At 38.0% G+C, this 23,523-nt stretch overlaps 1 protein-coding gene across 3 annotated transcripts in view; it reads right to left on the bottom strand.

Moving 5' to 3' along the window:
- The window catches only part of Kdm3b (lysine demethylase 3B), a 78,392-nt gene that overhangs the window by 30,524 nt on the left and 24,345 nt on the right, over positions 1–23,523 (bottom strand). For 2 of the 3 annotated variants that reach the window (XM_026401288.2, XM_026401289.2), the window contains exons 5-11: positions 21,113–21,237; positions 18,780–18,854; positions 14,172–14,771; positions 9,249–10,497; positions 8,231–8,432; positions 3,749–3,963; positions 2,158–2,310 (exon numbers count right to left, since the gene is read on the bottom strand). In XM_026401288.2, coding sequence (XP_026257073.1) covers positions 2,158–2,310; positions 3,749–3,963; positions 8,231–8,432; positions 9,249–10,497; positions 14,172–14,771; positions 18,780–18,854; positions 21,113–21,237 — 2,619 coding nt within the window. The remainder of the gene's footprint in view (positions 1–2,157; positions 2,311–3,748; positions 3,964–8,230; positions 8,433–9,248; positions 10,498–14,171; positions 14,772–18,779; positions 18,855–21,112; positions 21,238–23,523) is intronic. The other variant, XM_026401290.2, reaches the window with a different exon arrangement.

Raw genomic sequence — 23,523 nt, 5'->3', positions numbered from 1 at the left:
ATTGGGAATTGAGCCCAGGGGTACTCTACCATTGAGCTACAACCAAAATCCTTTTAATTTTTTTTAAATTTGAGACAGGGTCTAGCTAAGTTGTCCAACTAATCCCAAACTTGTGATCCTCCTGCCATAGCTGGGATTACAATCACGAACCACTATGCCCAGGTTTTACAAATCTGATAATTAAAACTAAATAAAGAATTTGTGACTTTCATGTTTCTGGGCACTGATTTTATTGTAATCTCTTAAAAAGAGATGTTGGGCTTTAGTCTAGTGTAGTTAAGTAACTTGCATGTCAGTTTGATTCTTCTGAGGCTTGTTTTACACTTTGCTATGGCAGGTCCAGAGAAGTTTTCATTCTGGTGCTATATTAAGTCCAGTATTAAGGTGTTGTTCTTTTGGACTCTACCAAGCATCTCCTTAACTCTGGTTGATGGGAATACAAATCGTAAGGTCTACAAATTACTCAATTGTTTACTAAAAGTTCATTCTTGGGCCTTGAGGAGTTTCATTTCATGCATGTGCAGATCAGTATATGACAAAAAATTGAGGGGACCTCTGTAGATTTCTCGTGTTCTCCCTGCAGCTTCCTTCTCTTCAGTTCTACGCTTATTCTTCTCAGACTCGGATCTCTGTCTCAATGTAGTGAGGGTGACAGATTCTGTTTCAGTTCCCTTTCCAGGGTTACAGCCTGGAAAATGGCCCTAGGTAGTAAGCTAGGACAATTGCAGGAACCACCGATTCTCCCCTTCTCTCAGGTATCATAGTCCCACACTGCCCTAATGCTCAATATTTGAAACTGATTTATCTATGTTATCCTGTTTTCTTTTTTTCAATTTGGTACCAGGGATTGAAGTTAGAGCGCTTAATCACTGAACAACATCCCAGCAATTTTTATTTTATTCATTTTATTTAGAGACAGGGTCTCACTGAGTTGCTTAGGGCCTCACTAAGTTGCTGAGGCTGGCTTTGAACTTGCAATTCTCCTGTCTCTGACTCCTAAGTTACTAAGATTATAGACATGTGCCAATACACCTAGCCAATTATTATTTTTTGAGAGGTGGTTTTGCTATGTTGCTTAGGCTGGCCTCAAACCAATGGGCTCACAAGATCTACCCACTTCTGCTCCCAAGTAGCTGGGCTTATAGGTGTGTGTCACCATGTCCAGATACTCAAAAGGTTAAATGTATAGTTATCCTATGACCCAGTCATTCCACTTTTAGGTGTATAACCAAGACAACTGCAAACATATGTCCACACAAAAACTTATATACAAATGTTTACAGTGGCACTATGCATAGCAGCCAAAAGTGAAAACAACCCACATGTACATCAGTTGATAGAAAAAACGTAGTACTATATTGGTACAATGGAATACTGCTTGGCAATACAAAAAAAGAATTAAGGGGCTGGGGTCATAACTCAGTTAGTATATCGCTCACCTCGCACATGTGAGGCACTGGGTTCGATCCTCAGCACCACATAAAAATAAAATTAAAGTATTGTGTCCATCTACTATAAAAAAACATTTTCAAAAAAAAAAATTGAGGGCTGGAGATGTAGCTCAGTAGTACAACTCTTGACTAGCACTCATGGGCTCTGAGTTCAGTCCTGAGTACTGAAAAAAAAAAAAAAAAAAAAAGACTGAAGAACTATAAATGGATGAAACTTTAAAGCATTATGCTAATAGGCCAGTCACAAAAGATCAAATATTTTATGATTCAATTTACATGATATGACCAGAATAGGCAATCCTACAGATAGAAATTAAATTAGTGGTAGCCAAGGCTGGGGGAGGTAGGAATGGTGAATGGACTCCTAAAAGATATTAAAGGGAATTAATGGTGATGGTTACACAATCTTATGATTTAAATCATTTAATTATACATTTTAAAAGGGTAAATTTTATGGTGTGAATTATACTTCAATAAAGATATTTTTAAAACCAAACAGAACAAGGAAAGATGATGAATGATCCTTCCTGGCTTTTTTTTTTTTAGCCTTCCTAGATAAACTGAGCATTGGAAATTTTAAGGTCTTACAACAAAGACAAATGGAACTAAGCAGTACAAGCTGATTACTCCTTCAATTCCTAAGTTTCACAACTCAACTGATACATAAAGGTTCCCTTTAGAATTTTATCAGAAAATATTTGCTCACCACTCCGTGGACGGCTTTTCCTGAGCCGGTAACAGTCAAGGCAGACCCCAAATCCACATTTGCGACAAACCCAATGGATGTTGAACAGAGTTGTTTCACATACATCACACATCTCCCGCACACCACGCACAGCTCGCTTCCATGCAACTTTCTCTGGTGGAAAGAGAAAAATAATAATAATAATGTTAATATTATAAATAATAAAAATAATAATAATGTTGGCACTGATAATGCTAATCACTAGCAAAAGACCCTGATTAGCTGATCCCCATTCAAACCATTCTGTCTAGTAATAAAACTCAAAGATTTATGAAGTTTCTGTTTCTTTCTTTTTTGAAGGGGGTACTGGGGATGGAACTCAGGGGTACTTGACCACTGAGCCACACCCTCAGCCCTAATTTTTTGTATTTTATTTAGAGACAGGGTCTCACTGATTTTCTTAGCGCCTTGCCGTTGCTGAGGCTGGCTTGAACTTGTGATCCTCCTTGCCCCTCAGCCACCCAAGCTGCTGGGATTACAGGCATGTGCCACTGTGCTCGGCTGAAGTTTGTGCTTCTATAATTTTAAGAGGAGAAAAAAAATGACTAACATTTCAAAGGTTTGTGATAATACCAGGTTATGATAGCCTGGTGTTAATGCTACATGTTGTCACTTAAGACACTATAAAATTTTAACCTGGGGAAAGCTTTAAGTAAGAAGATTTGTCTCTTGAAATTTAGGACATGATTTCATGTATAGTCTTTCCTGGTCTGGGGACAGTGTATAGTAACTTACAGATATGGAACTACTATAAATATCTTAATAATTATGGGAGTTCTAGGTAAAAATATGGTAGGTAGTCCACCTCATCTATTCACAAACCAGAGTATTACTTATTAATACAAATATGTTTAAAGCAAACTAAAAATATTCAGGATAAACCAGCTGGGCATGGCAATACATGCCTGTAATCCTAGTAATATGGGAGGCTGAGGGAAGAGGATTACAAGTTTGAGGCCAGCCTCAGCAACTTAGCAAGGCCCTAAGCAATGTAGCAAGGTGCTGCCTTGAAATAAAAAAAAATAAAAATAAAAATGGGGATTCAAATGTGTCTTATGGCACCTGTGTAACAAAAAATGACAGGCAGGGAAGGAACCTCTATACATTGCTGGTAGGATTATAAAATGATAAAATTATTTTGGTAAGTTTTTTTTGGTTAATTGTCAAAGACTTGAAAGAATAAAGTCTGCTGGATATAGTTAAGGCCTCAGCTATAGTTACTACAAAAAGAAAACTTATTGGTCTTAATTCATTCACAGAAAAATGCCATCTTCCACTTTCACCCTCCTTTAAGTGAAAGAAAACAGTTTACAATGAAAAGTATCTGGAAACAGGGCTGGGGATGTGGCTCAAGCGGTAGCGCGCTCGCCTTGCATGCGTGCGGCCCGGGTTCGATCCTCAGCACCACATACCAACAAAGATGTTGTGTCCGCCGAGAACTAAAAAATAAATAAATATTAAAAATTCTCTCTCTCTCTCTCTCCTCTCTCACTCTCTCTTTAAAAAAAAAAAAAAAAAAAAGTATCTGGAAACAAGCAAGAGAATGTCTTACGGTGTGGCTCCACCATCATCATGGCCTCCTTCTCAGACATTACAAGCTGACAGAACTGGTCCCCAACATTGGCCAGAATGTATTTTGAGGTTTCTAGGTCTATCCCTTCTGCTAGGGAGGAAGAAGGAATCCACAAGTTCATGGCATCAGGGTCACTTTGCTGAGGGCTTAGAAACCCCTCTACACGAAGCACCCCCTTTCGAGTGAAGATCAATCTGAAAAAAGAAAAGTAGACAGTCAAATACCGTTGTCCTTGGGATCCAAGGAGGTTTGCTTTCAGGCCACATCCCTGCCCTGCCCCAGCTACCAAAACCTGTGGTTGTTTAAATGCCTCATTTAAAATGGTATAGTACTTGCATAAAATCTATGTATGTCCTCCCATATACTTTAAGTCATCTCTAGATCACTTACAATACTTAATATAATGTAAACACTATGTAAATAATTTTATACTATATTAAGAAATAATTAACAAAGAAAAGAGTGTTTACATGTTTAATACACACACAGTTGTAATATTAAATATGTTTTTAATCTACAGTTAGTTAAATCTATGGATGTGAAACCAGTAGATATGGAGGGCTAACTGCACATGTTCTCAGCTAATACGAAGGCTTAACACTTAGCAGGTATTGATTCTTTAAAAAGCTGTCACCAGTTTTTCTGTCTACCTGTTCTACACCTACACCCATGCCACTGAATGTGACTAGAAAAAAATAAAGTATCATCATCACATTTTAAACTCATGTATAGGGCTGGGGATGTAGCTTAGTGGCATGGCACTTATCTACCATGTGTGAGGCCCTGGGTTTGATCTACAGTACCACAAAAAATAAAATAAAAAATAAATAAATAAATAAAATTCCTGTATACCTACCTCAGGAGGATTCCCTCTCCTAGATGCCTATTTTCATACTCTTCTTCTTTTCATACTTCTGAAATTACATTCCCTGTGAGAACCTCACTTCCTGTTCTACTGGTACAAGCCAGAAGAGAATGTTCACAAGCTCCCATCCCACACATTCCAAAGTGTGGATACTTTCCTGCAAATGGGCCCATGTTCTTCATTTGATCTCCTGCTCTGAATGACGTCCATTTGAAAGTTAATATCTTCACCTACACTCTAGTCCCTTTTCCCCAACCCAAAGGCACTCCCCTCCACTAATTTCCCTCTTTTCTATATCATCTAGCTTTTTCTCTACCAATCTTTTTTTTTTTTTTTCCCCTTTTCTTCATACTGGACACTGCACTCTGGGGCACTTGAACACTGAACCATACCCACAGCCCTATTTTGTATTTTATTTAGAGACAGGGTCTTACGCTGTTGTATAGGATGGCTCCTGTCTCAGCCTCCCGAGCCACTGGGATTGCAAGCATGCACCACCAAGCTGGTTCCAATTATCATTTATTAATGCTCTACAAAATCAGCATTTAAACTTGCTACAATAACCATTACAAAAATACTCTCAACCTCACATCCTCCTCCATGTTTTTTGGCTTGTTAGACCCAAGTTTCCTTCAAGTCTGCTACCATTTCCTTTACGTTTTCCCTAATCCAGTACAATAAGACATTCTGCCTACCAAACACCAAAACTACTTTTGACAAGGTCATTTCATCTTCCTATCAAAAGGTCACTTTCAGTCCTTACCTTACACAACCTGCCAGCATTTGACATAGTTCCTTATTCCTTTCTGGAAGTGCTTGTCTGAAAGTGCTTTCTTCAGTTGTCTTACTCTTTCTCTCCCTCTTTTGTACCAGGGATTGAACCCAGGGGAACTTAACCACTGAACCACATACCCAACCCTTTTTAAAAATTTTAATTTTGAGACAGGTCTCCCTGAGTTGCCTAGGGCCTAAGTTGAGGTTGGTCTCAAACTTGAAATCCTCTGCCTCAGCCTCTTGAGTCGCTAGGATTACAGGCATGTACCACTGCACCGACCTTCCTGTTTTTCTGTCCTCAGTGGCTGTCTTTTCTCAGTCCCCTTTACTAATTCCTTTTAATACTTCCCATTTCTGGAGAATGCCAGAGCTCAGTTCTCAGACTGCTTCTGGTCCTAAGACTCTTTTTATATTTTTTATTTTTATTCTTTGTTTTTAGATGGACACAATATCTTTATTTTACATTTATGTGGTACTGAGGATCGAACCCAGTGCCTCGTGCATGCTAGGCGAGATCTCTACCACTAAGCTACAACCTAGCCCTGCTTCTGGTCTTTTATCTACATGCTGACTCCTGAGGTCTCAAATTAGACTATGGGCTTTAAATCCCTGGTGATATCTAAATTTGTATCTCCAGGTTGAATCTCTTCCCTTAACTCTAAAGGTGTAGATCCAGCTGTTATTTCAATCTCTCCAGCTGGGGATTCTTTCATACTTCAAATTTAGCCCATCAGGTAATTCTGAGTACTCTGCCTTCAATAGTCTCTCAACTTCTCTGTGCTTCTCCCCTTGCCCTCATATATAGTCTATTCCCACAAAGGTAGTCAAAGCAGTGGGTGGTAATTGGGAATTGAAACCAGGAGTGTTATTACCACTGACCTACAACCCTAGTCCTTTATTACCTGTTTTGAGACAGGATCTCAGCAAGTTGTCCAAGTTGAACTTGTGATTCTCCTGCCTCAGCCTCCCAAGTAGCTATTATTATAATGTGCACCACCATGCCCAACTTAAAGTGACATTAATCAGTGTTACTCATCAGCTCAAAATCTCTAATGACTTCTTTTTTGTTTTTTCGAAAATATTTATAGTAAAAATCAAGGCCCTTAGAGTAGCCCCATTAAGTCTAGACTCATCATTAATTCTTTGATCTCAACTCTATTACTCCCCTTGCTTACTCTATTTTAGCTATACTAGTTCTATGGATGTATCAAGAATATTCCAGTCTCAGAATGGCAGCACTTGTCTGGAATACTTGTCTCCGGAGTAATAACTGTGTGGCTTTATTCTTTCACCTCTTATAGGTCATTCCTTAACCTGCTCTTTCTCAGATCACCTGGTTTAAAATAGTAGCCTCTCTAGCTTACCGAAATTTCAATCCTCTTTCCCGTCTTTATTTTTCTCAAGTTACTAATTGACATAATATTTACTTAATTTATTTTTCCTCTTATTGTCTGTCTGCTTCTTTAATTCCTCCCCCTAAACTTTCTGAGACCAGAATGTAATGTTTTGTTCATTATTGAATCCTTAATGTTCAGAATAATGATTGGCACATATTAAATGCTCAATAAATATTTGCCAAATAAGGTCATCCACACCAATAAGCCTTTATTTATTTTATTTTATTTTTTTGGTGGTGCTGAGGATCAAACCCCAGGTCCTCCCACATTTTTCTTATCTAGGCAAATGTTTTACCACTGAGCTACACCTCTAGCCCTGATCAGCAGCTTTTCTTTTTTTAATTTAGAGACAGGGTCTCACTGAGTTGCTTAGTGCCTCACTTTTGCTGAGGCTGGCTTTGAACTCACGATCCTCCTGTCTTAGCCTCCCGAGACATTGGGATTATAGACGTGTACCACTGCGCCCAGCAGCCATTTGGATTTTTTAATTTTAAAAATGAAAGATTCTTAGCTGGGCATGGTGGTGCATGCCTGTAATTCCAATGACTCGGGAGGCTGAGGTTAGAGGATCATGGGTTTAGGCCAGCCTCAACAACTTAGCAAGACCCTGTCTCAAAACAAAAAACAAAAAGGGACTGGGGATGTAGCTCCACACCCCTCAGGTTAAATCCCCAGTATTGCCAAATAAACAAAAACAAAACAAAATCAGCCTTGAATGATCCTAAGTTTCTCATAGAGGAAGAGGAAAAGTGATTAGATATTGCTGTTTTCATTAGTTATCTCTATTTTAAAAATACTCCATTGAGCCAAGTGGGTAACATGCACCTATAGTCCTAGCACTCAGGAGGCTGAGGCAGGAGGATTGTTTGAGCCTACAGGTTCAGGGATAGCCTGGGCAACACAGTAAAAACTCATCTCCAAATGAAAAAAAGAGAGAGAGAGAGAGAGAGAGAGAGAGAGAGAGAGAGAGAGAGAGAGAGAGAAGAGAGAAGAGAGAAGAGAGAGAGAGAAAATAAAAAGAAATGTGCTTCACATCATCTCCTAATCTTACTTCTCTTAAGTGACTCAAGTCACCCTAGCACTGAAGAAGAAGAAGTGGTCAGGCAGATTCCCAAAATAAAATGAAGTTCTTCTGCTTATACCACTGGTTTCAAATGGAACCCAAGTTAGGAACAGCTTAGTAGGAATAGCACATGGCAGCAGCTAAAACTGCTCCACTTCAATCCTGCAAGGATCAACCCACGGATCATTTTATAATGATCCCAACAACTAAGTAATTACTACAACAAAGCCTCAGCATACACCCTGTGAGCAGAGGGGTTATGGAAAACTGAGAAAGACAGATTTATAGATTTAGAGAAAGAGTGGGAGTTATATGGCACTAGTGAAAACTGGGAATGACAGCAAGGAGAGAAATTTAGGTACCTCCGGAAGTGAAAGAAGCGGCAGGCTACAGTAGAATCATCTTGTTCCTGTTCTTTAAACTTCCGATACCGCTCCAGGCGGCACTCACGACATTTGTGCAGGTGAGGTGCCACATTGATGCATGACCCATCCTGTAGAAAGGGCTCTCCAGACTGCTTGAGCTTCTTCACTTTGCTCACATCTTTCAGCACTGACTGGCCAACTGTGGCAAGGAAGGGAGAAGAAAAGGCTGTCATAAGAAGCATAAGTAGGGTCCACTAACAAACTCCTCATGTGAACAAACATTGGTCAAAGGGCTATTCCTCTTTGCACTTTTTGGGCACATAATCTACTATAAACCCAGAAAGGGAGAGCAAGGAACAAAGAGGCTTTGGTTGGGAGCTAAGGAGAACTGTTATGTGCCTCATGCAGCAGAAGGTAGTCATCACCTGCCCTTAGTCACTCAATATATGCCTACTGTTAATCTAGGCTTTTTGGGCTCCCACAGGATATCAATTCCTAATGAAAGCAGCTACTTTTACCACCAGACTTTCTCTTATACACTTCTAGACCATAACCTCACATCATAAATTCATAGATTTTTGGTAGAGGTGTAAAAAATCCTTACATTTCAGAGAGGAACAAACCAAGGGAGTGAATCTTTTTGTTTCATCAAGTCTTCAAAGGGATGAAAACTAATATGGGAATGAAAACTAATTCTTAGTAACTCCCTGGAAGCAAATTAAAGATGATGAAATAGAAAGGAATGAGATCAACACAAGGACATATAGTTTCTAATTAAAAACAACCAGCTAATGAAGATGAATAGTCCTCCTCTTTTATGAGCAGATAACCCTTTTACATTGCTGGTATAGATGCAACCAAGTTTGATAAGGTGCCTCTGCCAGGTTCTTTGCCTCTATAATTCTATGAGATTCTAGAACTTTCCATCAATATGAAGGCATCTACCACACAAAAGCACAAGCATTTTGAGGCAAGTGCCAGAGCAAAGCCCACGTATAGTTCCCAGCAGGATCACCTTTCAAGGGCGCAGTCCGAGGTCGGCCTTTAGGGGCCTGTTTCCCTTTGCCCTTGCCCAACAACAGCTCCGCACTACGCTCCCCATTGGGGCCCAGCTTCCCCATCAGGTGTTCTGGAATCCCCTTCAGGCCTGTCTTGGCCTGCAGCTGTTCCTCTGAGTCGCTCAAATCTGACAGGTCACTATTGGTGCTGGAGTCTGAGTCCTGTCTGCAAGCCAAGCTTCGCTCATCCAGTGAGAACCTTTTCACAGCTTCAAAAGGAGCTTTGTTCTCCTGCGAAAAATCTACTGGGGAGGACAGAAAGCAGCCCGAGTGCCTGCCAAAGACGTTACTAAAGGTTTTGAGGAGGGGATTGTCCTGTTGCCCAGGTCCCACAGTTGGCCTCTCCTCTGTGGGGCTTGAGGAGAGAGTAGGCATCTCAATGGGTTGGGTGAGGCTACTGGTGGGTGAGCTGGAGCGGCCATTCCCCATGGCAGAGAGGCTTGGACCCCCAGTGGTAAGAGTTGAGCCCAGAACACCAGACACCAGCTTGGAGGAATCAGTTGTAATGAAGAGGGTTTTCTTCTTTGCTAAAGATGCTGAATCTGCAGACGAGTGAGGCTCGGGCCAGCCGGTTGCTGCCTTGGAGGTGACAGTGGTAGCAGAGGAAGAGCTACCTGATGCCTGAGATGCAAAGCTGCTGAAAGGACTGTGTTCAACTTTCTCCACAAATGCCAGGAAAGGGTTAGAAGGCTCTTCTCGGGACAGTTTAGGGGGCTGTAAAAATAGATTTTCATGACTCTCTGGGGTGCGAGTATTTAGGAGGCTCCGGGGGAAGGCTGGAGTAAGGGTGGGCATGGACTCTGCAGGCACTTTCCGGTCCACAGAGCTGCCAGCCTTAGAGCCTGGCTTAGTGTCTGCTCCAAGAGTGGATCTGCCTTTGCACAGGCCTGAGCTCAGACTCTCAAGGCTTTGTTTGAATGAGTCCCGACTAGAGGAATCATCAGCCAAACTCTCTGAAACCGTAGTGAAGTAGTTACTGGTGGGTAAAGTTTGGGACATGCATTGAAAAAACAAGTTTTTGGAGAGATCAGAATCTTTCTGAGACTCTGGAGCAGAGCTACAGCCAAAAGAGAAGCCCAAAGGTTTGTTCTCTGTAGCTAAAACCCCATTGGACTGGCTCCTTCCACTTCCAAAAGTCAATGGTTGTGATAAACTTGGGAGAGATGTTCCAAATCCAGAAGAGGCCAGAATAGAATTTCTTGAATTCTGAAAGGAAGATAGCCTGAATTAGTGACACTGGCTTCAGATGACAACCTAATGAGCTCTTTCTTTGTCCTATCATTGAATCAATATTTCTTGTGGGTCAATCAACTTTTCTCTCCTACAATTCTACTTATTTGCTCTTCTGGATTTCACCAGCAATGGAAGGGAAAAAACTTGCCATAAACCACAGAGGGCATTTTAACTTTAGCAAGATGAGCCAGAGATGTCATTCAACCTGCCTCTCCTTTGGTTGTTACCCAATGGGTCAGTTCTAGAAAGGTGTGTAGCTTTTTAGTACTTACAGTATTTGAAAACAGAGACTCTGTTAGGGAACTGTGGGAAGATTCCTGATGACAGCTTTTACTTTGAAATTTACCTACTGACCTCTGTAATATCAATCTATCTGAATGACCTTAGAAACTATAAAGTTTTGATTTATGTAAGCTATTGCAAATATCTTCGTCTTATAGAAAGTAACTTCACTTCTATGATAAGCCCACTTATTAGCCTAACAAATTGGAAAATAAAATGTTATAATGCTTTCCATGTTAACTTCTGCATGTGAATGATTATATGTATAAATAAGGGTAGGGGTACTTTCATATACATTAATTATGTACCCATATGCACACACAGAGACACTCTTAGGTAGCTATGAGCCCTTATGTAGTACTCGTTAATTTAATAAAACTTAGATCCTAGCACTTGACTTGAAATATAGATTAACTAAAACAAAACAAAACAAAACAAAAAAAAACACCAACCGACTTTCAAGTAGTAGAGAATGATACCTAAATATTCATTTGTAAACATTGGAAATAAAAAATTATTCCATCACTGCTGAATGAATTTGGGGTTTTATTTTAAAGGAGAAAAATTTCTGGATCTCATAGTGGTAGTGGTTTTATAACATGGTGAATGTACTAAATGCCAAAGAATCATACATTTTAAAATGATACAATGCTAAATATCTTTAAAGGTGGCATAGAAGGAGAAGAACCAGGGACACTTCCTATGGCTTGCTTGCAGTTGACATCTGGTACAGATTTTAGAGTTAAAAAGTTCATACAGATTTTAGAGTTAAAAAGTTCATTTTTTTTTCTTACTAACTACAAAAGCATTGATTTAAGACCCCCCCTGCCCCACCCCCCAAAATAAGACTGACACAGCCCTGAGGTTTTGCTGTTGTTTCACTAGCAGGATTGGCTCAGAGCCTTGACATCTGTATGACTGCAAGAAACCTGCACGAGTAGCTCATGTTTTACTCCTAACATTATCCTTTAAAAATAAATACACGCATGAATTAAAAATAATTTGAATGGTCTTTCATTTTCTTTTAAATGATTAAATTCCAAATCCTTTCCTTATAAGAAAGCGATGACAAACTGATTTCAACTCTAGCTTTTAGGGCAAGAAAGTCCTGGTAACTATTTCTCTATTTCAGATTAAGAATTGTAACAGAAACATTCATGTCTGTAATTTTAAATCATACTGCAGAAAAAGGCTAAAACATGAGCAAAATGATATTCACAGAAGTTTCTACAACCTATTTGAAAAAAATATTGACTCCACATTTCATCTATCAGCTTTGCTACTCTAAGAACAGTGACATTCAATGGATCTTTTCTTGTAGAACACAAATTTGGTTTACTTTGTAATTCTCATTTACATTCATACTGCCTTAACACAGAGTTGATTTTAAATGGTGCCGAAATTATGAAGTTTTTTTTTTTTTTTTTTTTTAAACACATTGGAAACTCATCTATGATCCTCACCTGGTTCTTTTGGGACTATAGGTCAACTAACTGAGGAAAAAATCATAAACAGTGTGAAATTTGCATTTACAGTCCTCTTTTACCTAGGCATTTCATCTTGCTCTCTATTCCTATATATCAGGGGTTAACACATTATATTTGCTAGAATTAGGAATTAGTCAGATGAAATTTATATACCATGGGTTTTTTGTTTGCTTTGTTTTGTTCTTTGTGGGGCTGGTGATCAAACACAAGGCCTCATGCATGCTAGGCAAGATTTTTTTCTATTAAACCATATCACCCAGTCCTATGTCATGCTTTATCTGTGTTGTTATACCTGAAATGATTCTATTTTGGTGTGTGGGTTCCTTTAAGTAGTGATTTAAAATATTTATAATGCACAGTACTTAGCACACAGTAGTTTCCTATATATTATTTTGCTTTTTTTGGGGGGGGGATGGGGTCTCATTGTTGTCCAGGCTGGCCTTAAATTCCTCGGCTAAAATGATCCTCCTGCCTCAGCCTCATGAGTAGCTGGGCCTACATGCACGTGCCTCTATGGCTGGCTTATGTACTTTAAAAAAATCATTATGCATTTCATCTTTTCATTTCATACTCTAGCTTGAGTTGGCCTATGTGAATCAGTTTGGTGACCAAAATAGTAAGAAATTCAATTTTTAAATATATATATTTTTAGTTGTAGACGGACAAAAAAAAAAAAAAAACCTTTATTTATTTATTTACTTATTTATTTATGGTATCAGGGATTGAACTCAGGGGCACTAGACCACTGAGCCAAATCCCCAGCCCTATTTTGTTTTTTTATTAGAGACGGGGTCTCATTGAGTTGCTTAGTGCCCCGCTGAATTGCTGAGGCTGGCTTTGAACTTTTGATTCTCCTGCCTCTGCCTCCCGAGCTGCTGGGATTACAGGCGTGCAACACCATGCCTGGCTTTTAGTTTTTATTTTTATGTGGTGCTGAGGATCAAACCCAGTGCCTCACACGTGCCAGGCAAGTGCTCTACCATTGAGCCACAGCCCCTAGTCCCAAAAGAATAGATTTTGATACTGTCTTAAATTTGGATTGCAGTGTCAACTTGACATTAACTTACATTTAACAAAAGTTCCATTTTAGCAAAAAAAAAAAAAAAATTCCTATCAGATAAAGACCAAAGCAATAACTGTTATGATTAAATCCATCAAGTAAGGCTTATTAAAAGAATGAAATTAGTGAGGGAAAAACTTTTATGGCCATACTAAACGATGGAAAGTAACCTAGACTCAAGGGAAAATATCACAGAAAATGATGAACTGAAAATAGGGTAATGGTAGCTTGGACTCACAGCCTTAATTATAGTGTTCACTATTACCAACACTATAATTCATTAACCTTGCCTCTCAGATTTGGTGGAGGTTCAACTACTTGGTGAACTAAATAGATAATTGAATTAAAAAGATTCCCCATCAGATCTATTTTAAAGCTCATTAAATGGGTTGTATAACCAGTTTTTGATTAGCCTAATTGTTCAGGTGACTTTTTTTTTTTTTTTATACTGGGGATTGAACCCAGGGGCACTTAACCACTGAGCCACATTCACATTATTTTGAGAGAAGACCTCACTAAGTTGTTGAGGCTGGCTTTAAACTTGTAATCCTCCTACCTCAGCTTCCTAAGCTGATGGGATTACAGGTATGTGCAGCTGTGTCCAGATGTTCAAGTGGCTTTTAAAAACTGACAAAGTTATTAAAATGTACACATTTGCTCAAGGAGAGCAGTAAAGGCCTAGCCACAGAATATAATTTAAGCACATCTCAGAAATATTCCTTCCTTAGGGCATTTGAGATGTCTGTGAAGGTGTTAACAATAAGGAAGGGTGAGAGAGTAAACACAAATTTAGCAAATCTGCCCCTAGAGCAACTCACCTCTCCTGAGGCCTGTGACCGGCTGCCTTTCTGTTTTTCCGGCCCAGTCCCTGCTGCAAGGCCAGTGTCTGAGATCCTCACCGTGGTTGGGGTGGAGCTGGTGGTAGTGACCACAACTGCTGAAGCCACCATGCCCTGGCCAACTTGTTCCAGTGTTTTTCCTGACTCTTTGTTTTCGGCTCCACCCACCTCTGAGGCCAAAGGTGTCTGACCTGTGGCTGTAGAATATGGAGTGAAAGGTACAGGTGTGTCCCCACCTACGGGCTCATCCTGTACCACCAGAGTCCTGCCGTTTTCTTTGGTGTAAGTGGCAAAGCGAATGTTGCGGTTAATTTGGGGAACAAATGTAGATGGTGGCTGCTTGGCTCTCTGATCCAGCCCTGGCTCTCCACTGGCATTACCTCCTTTCCAGGGCCCTCGGCTTGCCTCACCTCCATCGCTCCCATTACTGTCTACTTCACCCCTGTCTCCTTTTAATTTCTTTGATGCAGAGTCACACCCAGAGTCCGAAGCACTTTTCCTCCTCCGGCCATCTTTCCCCTCTATGCTCTCTCTCTTCTTCTTTCCTTTGGAAGATTTTACTGCTTTTAACGTACCCCCCTACAAAACAAAATTCAAAAAAGATTTATTATAAAGAACCTTTCATCCTGTGAAAACCATAATCCATTAGCTTTTTCCCATCTCTAGAAACAGAAAAAGCAGGCAAAGATTGCCAAATTCTGATGCCAGCTCTAAGACTCTTTGTCAAAAAACTCCAATCTCCCTGTGATCCCATTTATACACACACATTCAAGATAACAGTTACCAGAGGTTAACTCTCTTGGCAAATCTTCTCTTACAATAAATAAACTACTTCAAATGGTATTTTATTTTTTATTTTTTGATGGGTTTTATAATTTGTGGAACTTATTTTTACAAAATAAAATGCCAGGCTAGGCTGGAAGCTTATTTGTACACTGATGAAATAACTTGCTTTATCTCTTGGTTTGGACAGAAACTTGTACTTCAAGTATTAACATACAAAATTCCTTCTAACCAAAAGTCACTAAAACCAGTATTTGATTACCAGTATTTGTAAATCTACGAGCAAAGGAAAAGTGAAGCTGATAGAGAGGTTTCGATTGCTCACAGACACTACAAAGATTCAACTGATCTCCAGACCTTATTTCAAAGCATTAAACAGAGGAAAGGGGGAAAAAAGCTGGCTACCACAGGCCAAAAGTCAAATCTCTTGTATCTTCTGGTAATGTCAGACTATCTATCTCAGAAAATTTTACTTGCACCTTATTTGAAAGGCCAGACAAGATATGGATTAAAAGAGAAAATACACATTCTGAGTAAACTCCTTCCCTGAGAAGGATAAGGAGAATGGGGCATGAGGTGCAGCTAACATTCTCTACAGCAATCTTTTTTGTGCATCAAGGACTTATATGAAGAAGGTATTTCAAAAACATGTGCTAAGATGGTTAATAAGCTAGTGAAACATTGTTATCTAGGTATTAATATTTATTAACTTCATTAATTTATTCTTACTGTCCTTAATACTTTGGGCAGTATTATTTGTAGATCTATTTTCTTTCTTGTAATCACTACTATAGCTTTTCAATGGAAATGTTTTATGAACTTTAAATTTCTTATCTTCTTAGTAATAGTTTCAGTACTTTTCCTTTTTGCTGTCTTCCTATCCAGTGTTTCTCCTTTAATTTCCTCTACAAGTCATTCATATATATAAAACAGCCCCCCATATATTGGGGGATACTGGGTATTGAACTACTAAGCTACATCCTCATCCCTTTATATTTTTTATTTTGACACAGGGTTTCGCTAAGTTGCCAATACTGGCTTTGAATTTGTGATCCTCCTGCTTCAGCCTCCTAAGCCACTGGGATTACAAGCTTGCACCGTACCTAACTTCCCCTACAAGTCTTTATTTTATTTACTTATTTTTATGTGGTGCCAAGAATCCAACCCAAGTGCCTCACACATGCTAGACAAGCGCTCTACTACCAAACCACAATCCTAGCCCCCATCCAAGTCTTAAGACTCAAGATTTACTTCCATTTTCACCCTACTTCTGAATATTATCTGTATTTCTAAATATATAGTATTAAGTAATATAATAATAAGTAACATATTTCTGGCAATATTACCCAAGTTTTTCAAATCATTCATTCAAAAACTGTTTGCTAAACGTTGTTTTCATTTCATCCTCTTTGAGACAGGCTCTTGGTATGTTGCCCAAATTGGGCTAGAACTCTTAATCCTCCTGCCTCATCCTCCCAAATAGCTGAGATTACAGGCATGCACTACCATGCCCAGCTTAAATTTATCCATTTTCTTTTAAAACTTTATCTTTTCTTCAACCTGGATTACCATCAGTTTTTTATTTTTACTTTCTTCTTAAATTACATGGTAAAGTACAGGTGGCTGAGGCAGAGAATTATTATTTCAAGCCAGCCTCAGTGATTTAGCAAGGCCCTAAGCAACTCAGTAAGACCCTGTCTCTAAATAAAATACAAAAAAGAGCTGGGGATGTGACTCAATAGATAAATGCCTCTGGGCTCAATCCCTGGTACCAAATAAATAAATAAAAAGGGTAAACTTGAGGATGGGCATTTTTTGTCCTTTATTTTATTTCTGGTAATGGGACTTGAGCCCAGGACACTTTACCTCTGAGTTACATCCCTAGCCCTACTTATGTTTTGATAGAGTTTCACTAAAATCCTGAAGCTGGTCTCAAACTTGTGATTCTCTTGCCTCAGCCTCTGAAATCTGAGATTATAGGCTTGTGCCACTCAGCTTAGCTGAAATCTTTCTTTTCTTTCTTGCTTATTCTCTTATACTCACTGTTAAAGGAGATGAGGCAATCACAGATCTCTAAGAAGGGTTACTGGAAAACCTGGCAAACTGTAATTGAACTTGGCTAGCCAAGAATATAAGTCAAGTTGGACACAGTGGCGCATACCTGAGCATGCAGCTCAGGAGGCTGAGGCAGAAGGATTCCAAGTTCAAACCAGCCTAAGTAACTTAGTTAGGCCCTAAGCAACTCAGTGAGACCCTGTCTCTAAATAAAACACGAAAAAGGACTGCGGATGTGGCTCAGTGGTTAAGTGCCCCTGGGTTCAATCCCTGATACTGGGGAAAAAAACAAACAAAAGAATATGTCACATCATGGCAAAGCCAAAAAGGAAAAATCAAAATTTACTGCTAAAAACCACACTTCCACTTCTAACTCATGTAGTCAACTTGAAGAACCTGGCTCACAGCAACCATTCCCAAAATAACTTATAATGAACTACTCACATGCAAGAAAGTAACCTAGGACACTGAGTATAGTACTTTTCAGTTATACTGGGCTAGCTGAATACTATTTGGCATACAACAGGTGCTTAATGAATGAGTGAAATAATGGACTAAAAATAGAGCCCAATGCAACATCAAAGTAACAGGTTTTTCAGCCATGTAAACATAGTCAAGGGACTTAACCTATTCCTGATTAATATAATACATAAATAAGAAGCTATTAAATTTAATACTGATTCTTCCTTTCTTAGTCTGATCTTTTTCTTTTTAAATCAAGTCAAGAATAACTATATAAAAAAGATGATGAAGGACTATATACTCAGCAAGAAAGCAATATTTATAGAGGTGATAAGATACTATGAGGCATGTGTGGACAGTTTATTTACTGAAGGATACTCACACAGGATTCCTTATTGGTTCAGGTAGAGATTTATAATGCACTTATTTATTTATTTTTGGCTATAATAATTCTGAATGAACCAAGTATTGGCTTAGTCTATAATTACAGAATAATCCACTGTGTGCTAAGCACTGAACTAGGCACCTGTTCGTTTGATTCTACTTGGGAATATATGAGCATGTATGAGGTCCTGAGTTCAATCTCCAGTACAATAACACACACACACAAATTTTTTTTTTTACTATGTGTATCTATTAACTTAGCAATTGCAAACCAAGGAATTTATTCCAATAAATTATAAATGTGAAAGGATGTTCAAGTATGTTCACTGTGTTGTCATTTGTATTAGTGAAAATACTGGCAATGATTAAATGTCCTCTAATTTTAGATTAAATTAGTTATGATATATTCATCTTTTGGAATAGCATACATCTATTGTGGCCCATGCCTCTAATTCCAGCAAGTTGAGAGACTAAGGCAGAAGAATTCTAAGTTCAAGGCCAGTCTCAGCAACTTAGCAAGATCCTGTCTCAAGATAAAATGTAAAAAAGACTCTGTTGGAGCTCAGTGCCACCTAATAGGAAAAAAGAGGATATAGCTTTTCTTCCATATCTAGTTACTGGTAAGGTCATGAATATTACTACCATTTATTGCAGTTTTAACTACTATCTCTTTCAAATATACTTAAGAAAATATAAAAGAAAGTTAGGACTTAAGACTTTACAACAACTATAGAACAAGTCAAATTGAAAGGGTTTACTCAAACTAGGTCTCTTTCTTGACACTATCCCCCTTACCAAGACAGTCCATCTGAACAACCCAAGGGGCACCCATGTAAAAGGAAACTACATAACAAGAAAATGCAAGCTCATGAGTCTTCTCAGAGACTCAGTTGTTTACTGTACCTCATTTTGAGGCGTTGTGTTATCCATCAGCATCACATGGATGAGTCTGGGATCTACTGACTTGATCTCACCACTCTATGATAGCAGCAGGATAGCAGAACATATGGGAAAAGGGTGGGGGAGAGAGATTATTTAATGCCTTATTCACCAAGACTTAACATTTTCCTAATCTATGTAAGTATCTGTTTATTGCTTCTATTCCCTTACTAGAAGAAAGCTCCATGAGAGAAGGGATATTTACTGTCTCAATCACTGCTATAGTAAGGATATCTGAAACATGGTGTGGAATATGGTGAGCATTAATATATTTGTTAAGTTCATGAATAAAAGGAACAATTGAGTTTAATGCTCAAGTATGTCTTTTAGGGATTTTAATTTGAAATATTCCATATCAAAAACATTCCTATTCAGTGTATTATGAAATCAAAAATCTTCAGAACCAACAATCATTACAAAAATCATTATATACGGCTGGGGATGTAGCTCAGTGATAGAGCATATTTGAGACCCTGGGATTAATTCCCAGTACCACAAACAAAACAAAACAAAAAACCCCAAACCCACAAAAACCAAAACAACAAAAAACACCCAAAACAAACAAACCTACTTTACTACTAAAGAATATAAACTTTAGGAGAGGGAGTACTTTGACATAAAACATCAAATTTACTGTGTAGGGCTGGGGATATAGCTCAGTTGTAGAGCACTTGCCTAGCATGTATGAGGTCCTGAGTTCAATTCCCAGTACAACAACACACACACACACAAAATTTTTTTACTATGTATATCTTTTAACTTAGCAATTACAAACCAAGGAATTTATTCTAATAAATCATAAATGTGAAAGGATGTTCAAGTATGTTCACTGTGTCATCATTTGTATTAGTGAAAATACTGGCAAAGATTTAAATGTCCTTCAATTTTAGATTAAACTAGCTATGATATATTCATTTTTTGGAATAGCACACATCTATTTTAAAGGAATAAGTCAGCTGGGCACAGTGGCACATGTCTCTAATTCCAGCAAGTTGAGAGACTAAGGCAGAAGAATTCCAAGTTCAAGGCCAGCCTCAGCAACTTAGCGAGATCACATCTCAAGATAAAAATTTTAAAAGGCCCAGAATATATAGCTCAGTGAAAAGAACTGCTGGGGTTCAATCCCCAGTACCATAAAGGAAAAAAAAAAAAATTCACATATTTATATTCACAAATAAAGATTAAAAATGCTTGTTATAAACCAAGTATAGTGGCACATATTTGTAATCCCAAAAACTCAGGAGGACTGAGGCAGGAGGATTGGAAGTTTGAGGCCAACTTTTGCAATTTAGCAAGACACTATCTCAAAGTAAAAAAAAAAAAAAAAAAAAGCTGGAGATGTAGCTCAGCGGTAAAGTGCCCCTGGGTTCAGTCCCCAGTATCAGGGAAAAAAAAAAAAAAAAAAAAAATGGAGGTTATATACAATTAAGTAAATAAGATACACTATATAACCTACAGAAATACATATATAGAAAATATTTGGAAGAATATGGAATATAGCTTAATGGGAGAGCACTTGTCTAGCATGTGTGAGGCACTGGGTTCCATCCTCAGCACCACATGAAAATAAATAAATAAAATAAAGGTATCGTGCTCATCCATCTACAACTAAAAATAAATAAACAAAAAATAAAAAGAATATGGAATATATACCAAACTGTTAATGGTGGTTGCCACTGAGTGACATTTACGTAGGGGAAAGGTTGGCTTTCATTCTAGTTTATGTATGTATGCTTTTTGAAATTTTTAAATGAAGATTTATTTAACTTTAAAAAAAATTAAATAAAGAAATAAATAACAACTACAACCAAAAAAATAAATTAAAAAAAAAAAAAAAAAAAAAGAAAGAAACACTCAACTACTGTTTCTCCTAAATAATTCTCCAGGTATCTCTTAGGTGTTAGGTTCTTTTCTGTTCATTAAAAGCAATTTTTTTCAGCATCTAGAATATAGTGGCAAAAGTAATACAGAAGCCAATGCTAACTAATTGGTCTTTAATACAAACTGTTATGAATATGATAAATATTACCACCTTACAACTGCATATTGTTTTACATATTTCAAAGCACTTTCAAATATATTATTTCAGTCTTCAAAGCAGTATTGTGAAGTAAGTGGGGTTTTACACAATTACTTCTAACTTAAAGATGAGAACAGTGGGATGATAAAGTTGCACACCCCTTCTAAGGGTCATACAATCATTAAATGATAAGAGCCAGGGATAAAGTATTCACATTCTTTACACCATGCTCTGTAAGGGGACTGATAGAATTTAGATGGAATTAACACAGCCTCACCTCAGTTATAGACACATCCATAAGACGGGTGATGGAGTCCTGATGGCTTACGACACCATAGATCCACCCTTCTTCCCCCTCTGGCTGGTACACTTTGACCCTGTGACCTTGAACACTGTAGGGACCTAAAAAAGAGATCAGTCAAAACTGTATTTTTGGCTAAGCTATGTTTCATAACTGTTTCTGAAAGCAAAAGGAAAATTACATGATGTAAATACTTGGCACTTTCAAATATCTGCCCCTTGACAGAGCTAACAAAGTAGCAATTCTAGATTTACCACACTTAGCATTGAGTCTTTTTGAGATGTTGGGATAGAACCCTTGTCCTCATACATCCTAGGGAAGCACTCTGATATTGAGCAACATCCCTAGCCCCTATATTAAACAATTTAATAATTGTAATATACAAAGGGAAAGAAACTTACAAATTAAATAATAACAACAAGTAATATGGAAATTTACTCATATACCTGACATGTACATGAAAAAAGTAGGAGACCACTAAGTTGAATGTACTCTTTTTCTTTTTTATTTGTGCTGCAGAGGATCAAACCCAGAGCCTTGTACATGCTAGGCAAGTACTCTGCCACTAAGGTAAATCCCCAGTCCCATTGGATGTGCTATTAGGATAAATGACCACTGGAATGATACATAATCATTAACATTCTGCTATCTGACTTTCAATAACAGCTGAGAGTTCAATTTATGAGGTTTCTAGCCTCTGCACTAATAATAGTCTGAACAAATATAGCACCTGTCTTCCTAAGAACACAGAGTTTCAAAGATATTACTTTATCAGCAGGTAATGTTACCCTGCAATTTCGCTGGTCTTCCCAAGGACATTTTCTCTCTCCCACATATCATTGTACATTTGAGACTATATAGCTAAAGCATTACTAATTTTAGATTATTTTCTTAGAGCTATAATTAAGTTTCCTTAATTTCTCTGTATATACTCACATATCACCACCTCTCATTTTGTCCACTCAATTTTCTTCTGTTACTAATTTTTCCTCACATTCTTTCTTCCTCTATATCATTCCTTGTTTATTAAACATCATTTTATCCTGATATCTTTATTTTCTCCATTAGGTCAGTATTCTTAACTTTACCTGTTTATATTTATTTGACAAAAATAGAACCAAGGACACTACTTCACTAAAAATAACGATTATCACAAGGCCCAGAAATGAAGGTGAGTGAATGCATGACATGAAAGGAAGGATAAATGAAGTAGTTTACCCTTCGTGTAGACTCTTGAGGCAAAACCGATATCTGAACTTGAAAGCTAATAATTCTTCTTTCTGTTTTTGTTTGTTTGTTACTAAGGATCAAACCCAGGGGCTATGGCATGTTAGGCAAAAGCACTCTACCACTGAGCTACACCCTATGTTCATTTATTTATACTTAAAGCATACTATTCATGTGAATAAGTCTGTGGATGCATTTGCACTCTAAGTTATATGTTGATGTTAAGAGTCTTTTTAGCTTTTTCTTTTTGGTAATGAGGACTGAACGCAGGAGTGCTTCATTTCTGAGCTACATCCCCAGACCTTTCTATTTTTTATTTTGCGACAGAATCTTACTAGGTTACTGAGGGTTTCACTAAATTGCTGAGATAGGCCTGTAACTTGCGATCCTGCCTCAGCTGTCCAAGTTGCCCAAATTAGTGGTGTAAGTCACTACACCCAGCTAGTCCTAGGTTTTTTTAGAAACCTGCAGATAGTAAATTCAAAAAAAGCAAAGAGTCAGCTCTAGGCACAATGGCACATGTGTGTAATTTCAGCAACTCAGGAGGCTGAGTCAGGAGGATTGCAAGGCCCTAAACAACTTAGTGAGTCTGTCTCAAAATAAAAAAAAATAAATAAAAAAAAAAAGGGCTAGGGATGTGGCTCAGTGGCTAAGCACCCTTGGGTGTATTAAAAAAAAAAATAGGTAAAGATTTTCTAGCTACTGGCTAGATCATTAGTGCCTTAACATTGTTTCTAGTGCATGTTTTTTAATAAATATTTCTAGTGTCCGTAATAAATATTTTAAAAATGGGGAAAAAAAAACTAAGCTTACAACAAAGCTATGTTTTATGAAAAGTACAATGAAAACAATGGGGGGCTGGAGTTGTAGCTTAGCAGTGGAGCGCTTGCCTCGTACATGCAAGGCACTGGGTTTGATTTCTAGCACCACAAAAATTAAAATAAAATAAAGGTCCATCAACAACTAAAAAAAATTTAAAAAAAAAAAGAGAGAGAGAGAGAAAACAATGGTCTAGGAGAGATCCTATTTTTCTAGTTTATTTGGAGATTTAGCTAATCGGAGATACTTTTGTCTCTACTCACAAAAAGAGGATGAGGACAAATGTTTAAAGCTACATTATGTCCCATTATATCATTCAAAACTGACAATTCACCTGATTC

This window comes from Urocitellus parryii, chromosome 1, assembly GCF_045843805.1.
Source record: "Urocitellus parryii isolate mUroPar1 chromosome 1, mUroPar1.hap1, whole genome shotgun sequence".
In the NCBI taxonomy this organism is placed as follows: Eukaryota; Metazoa; Chordata; class Mammalia; order Rodentia; family Sciuridae; genus Urocitellus; species Urocitellus parryii.
Note: the sequence above shows the minus strand (reverse complement) of the source record. Positions and strands in the feature narration are given on the sequence as shown.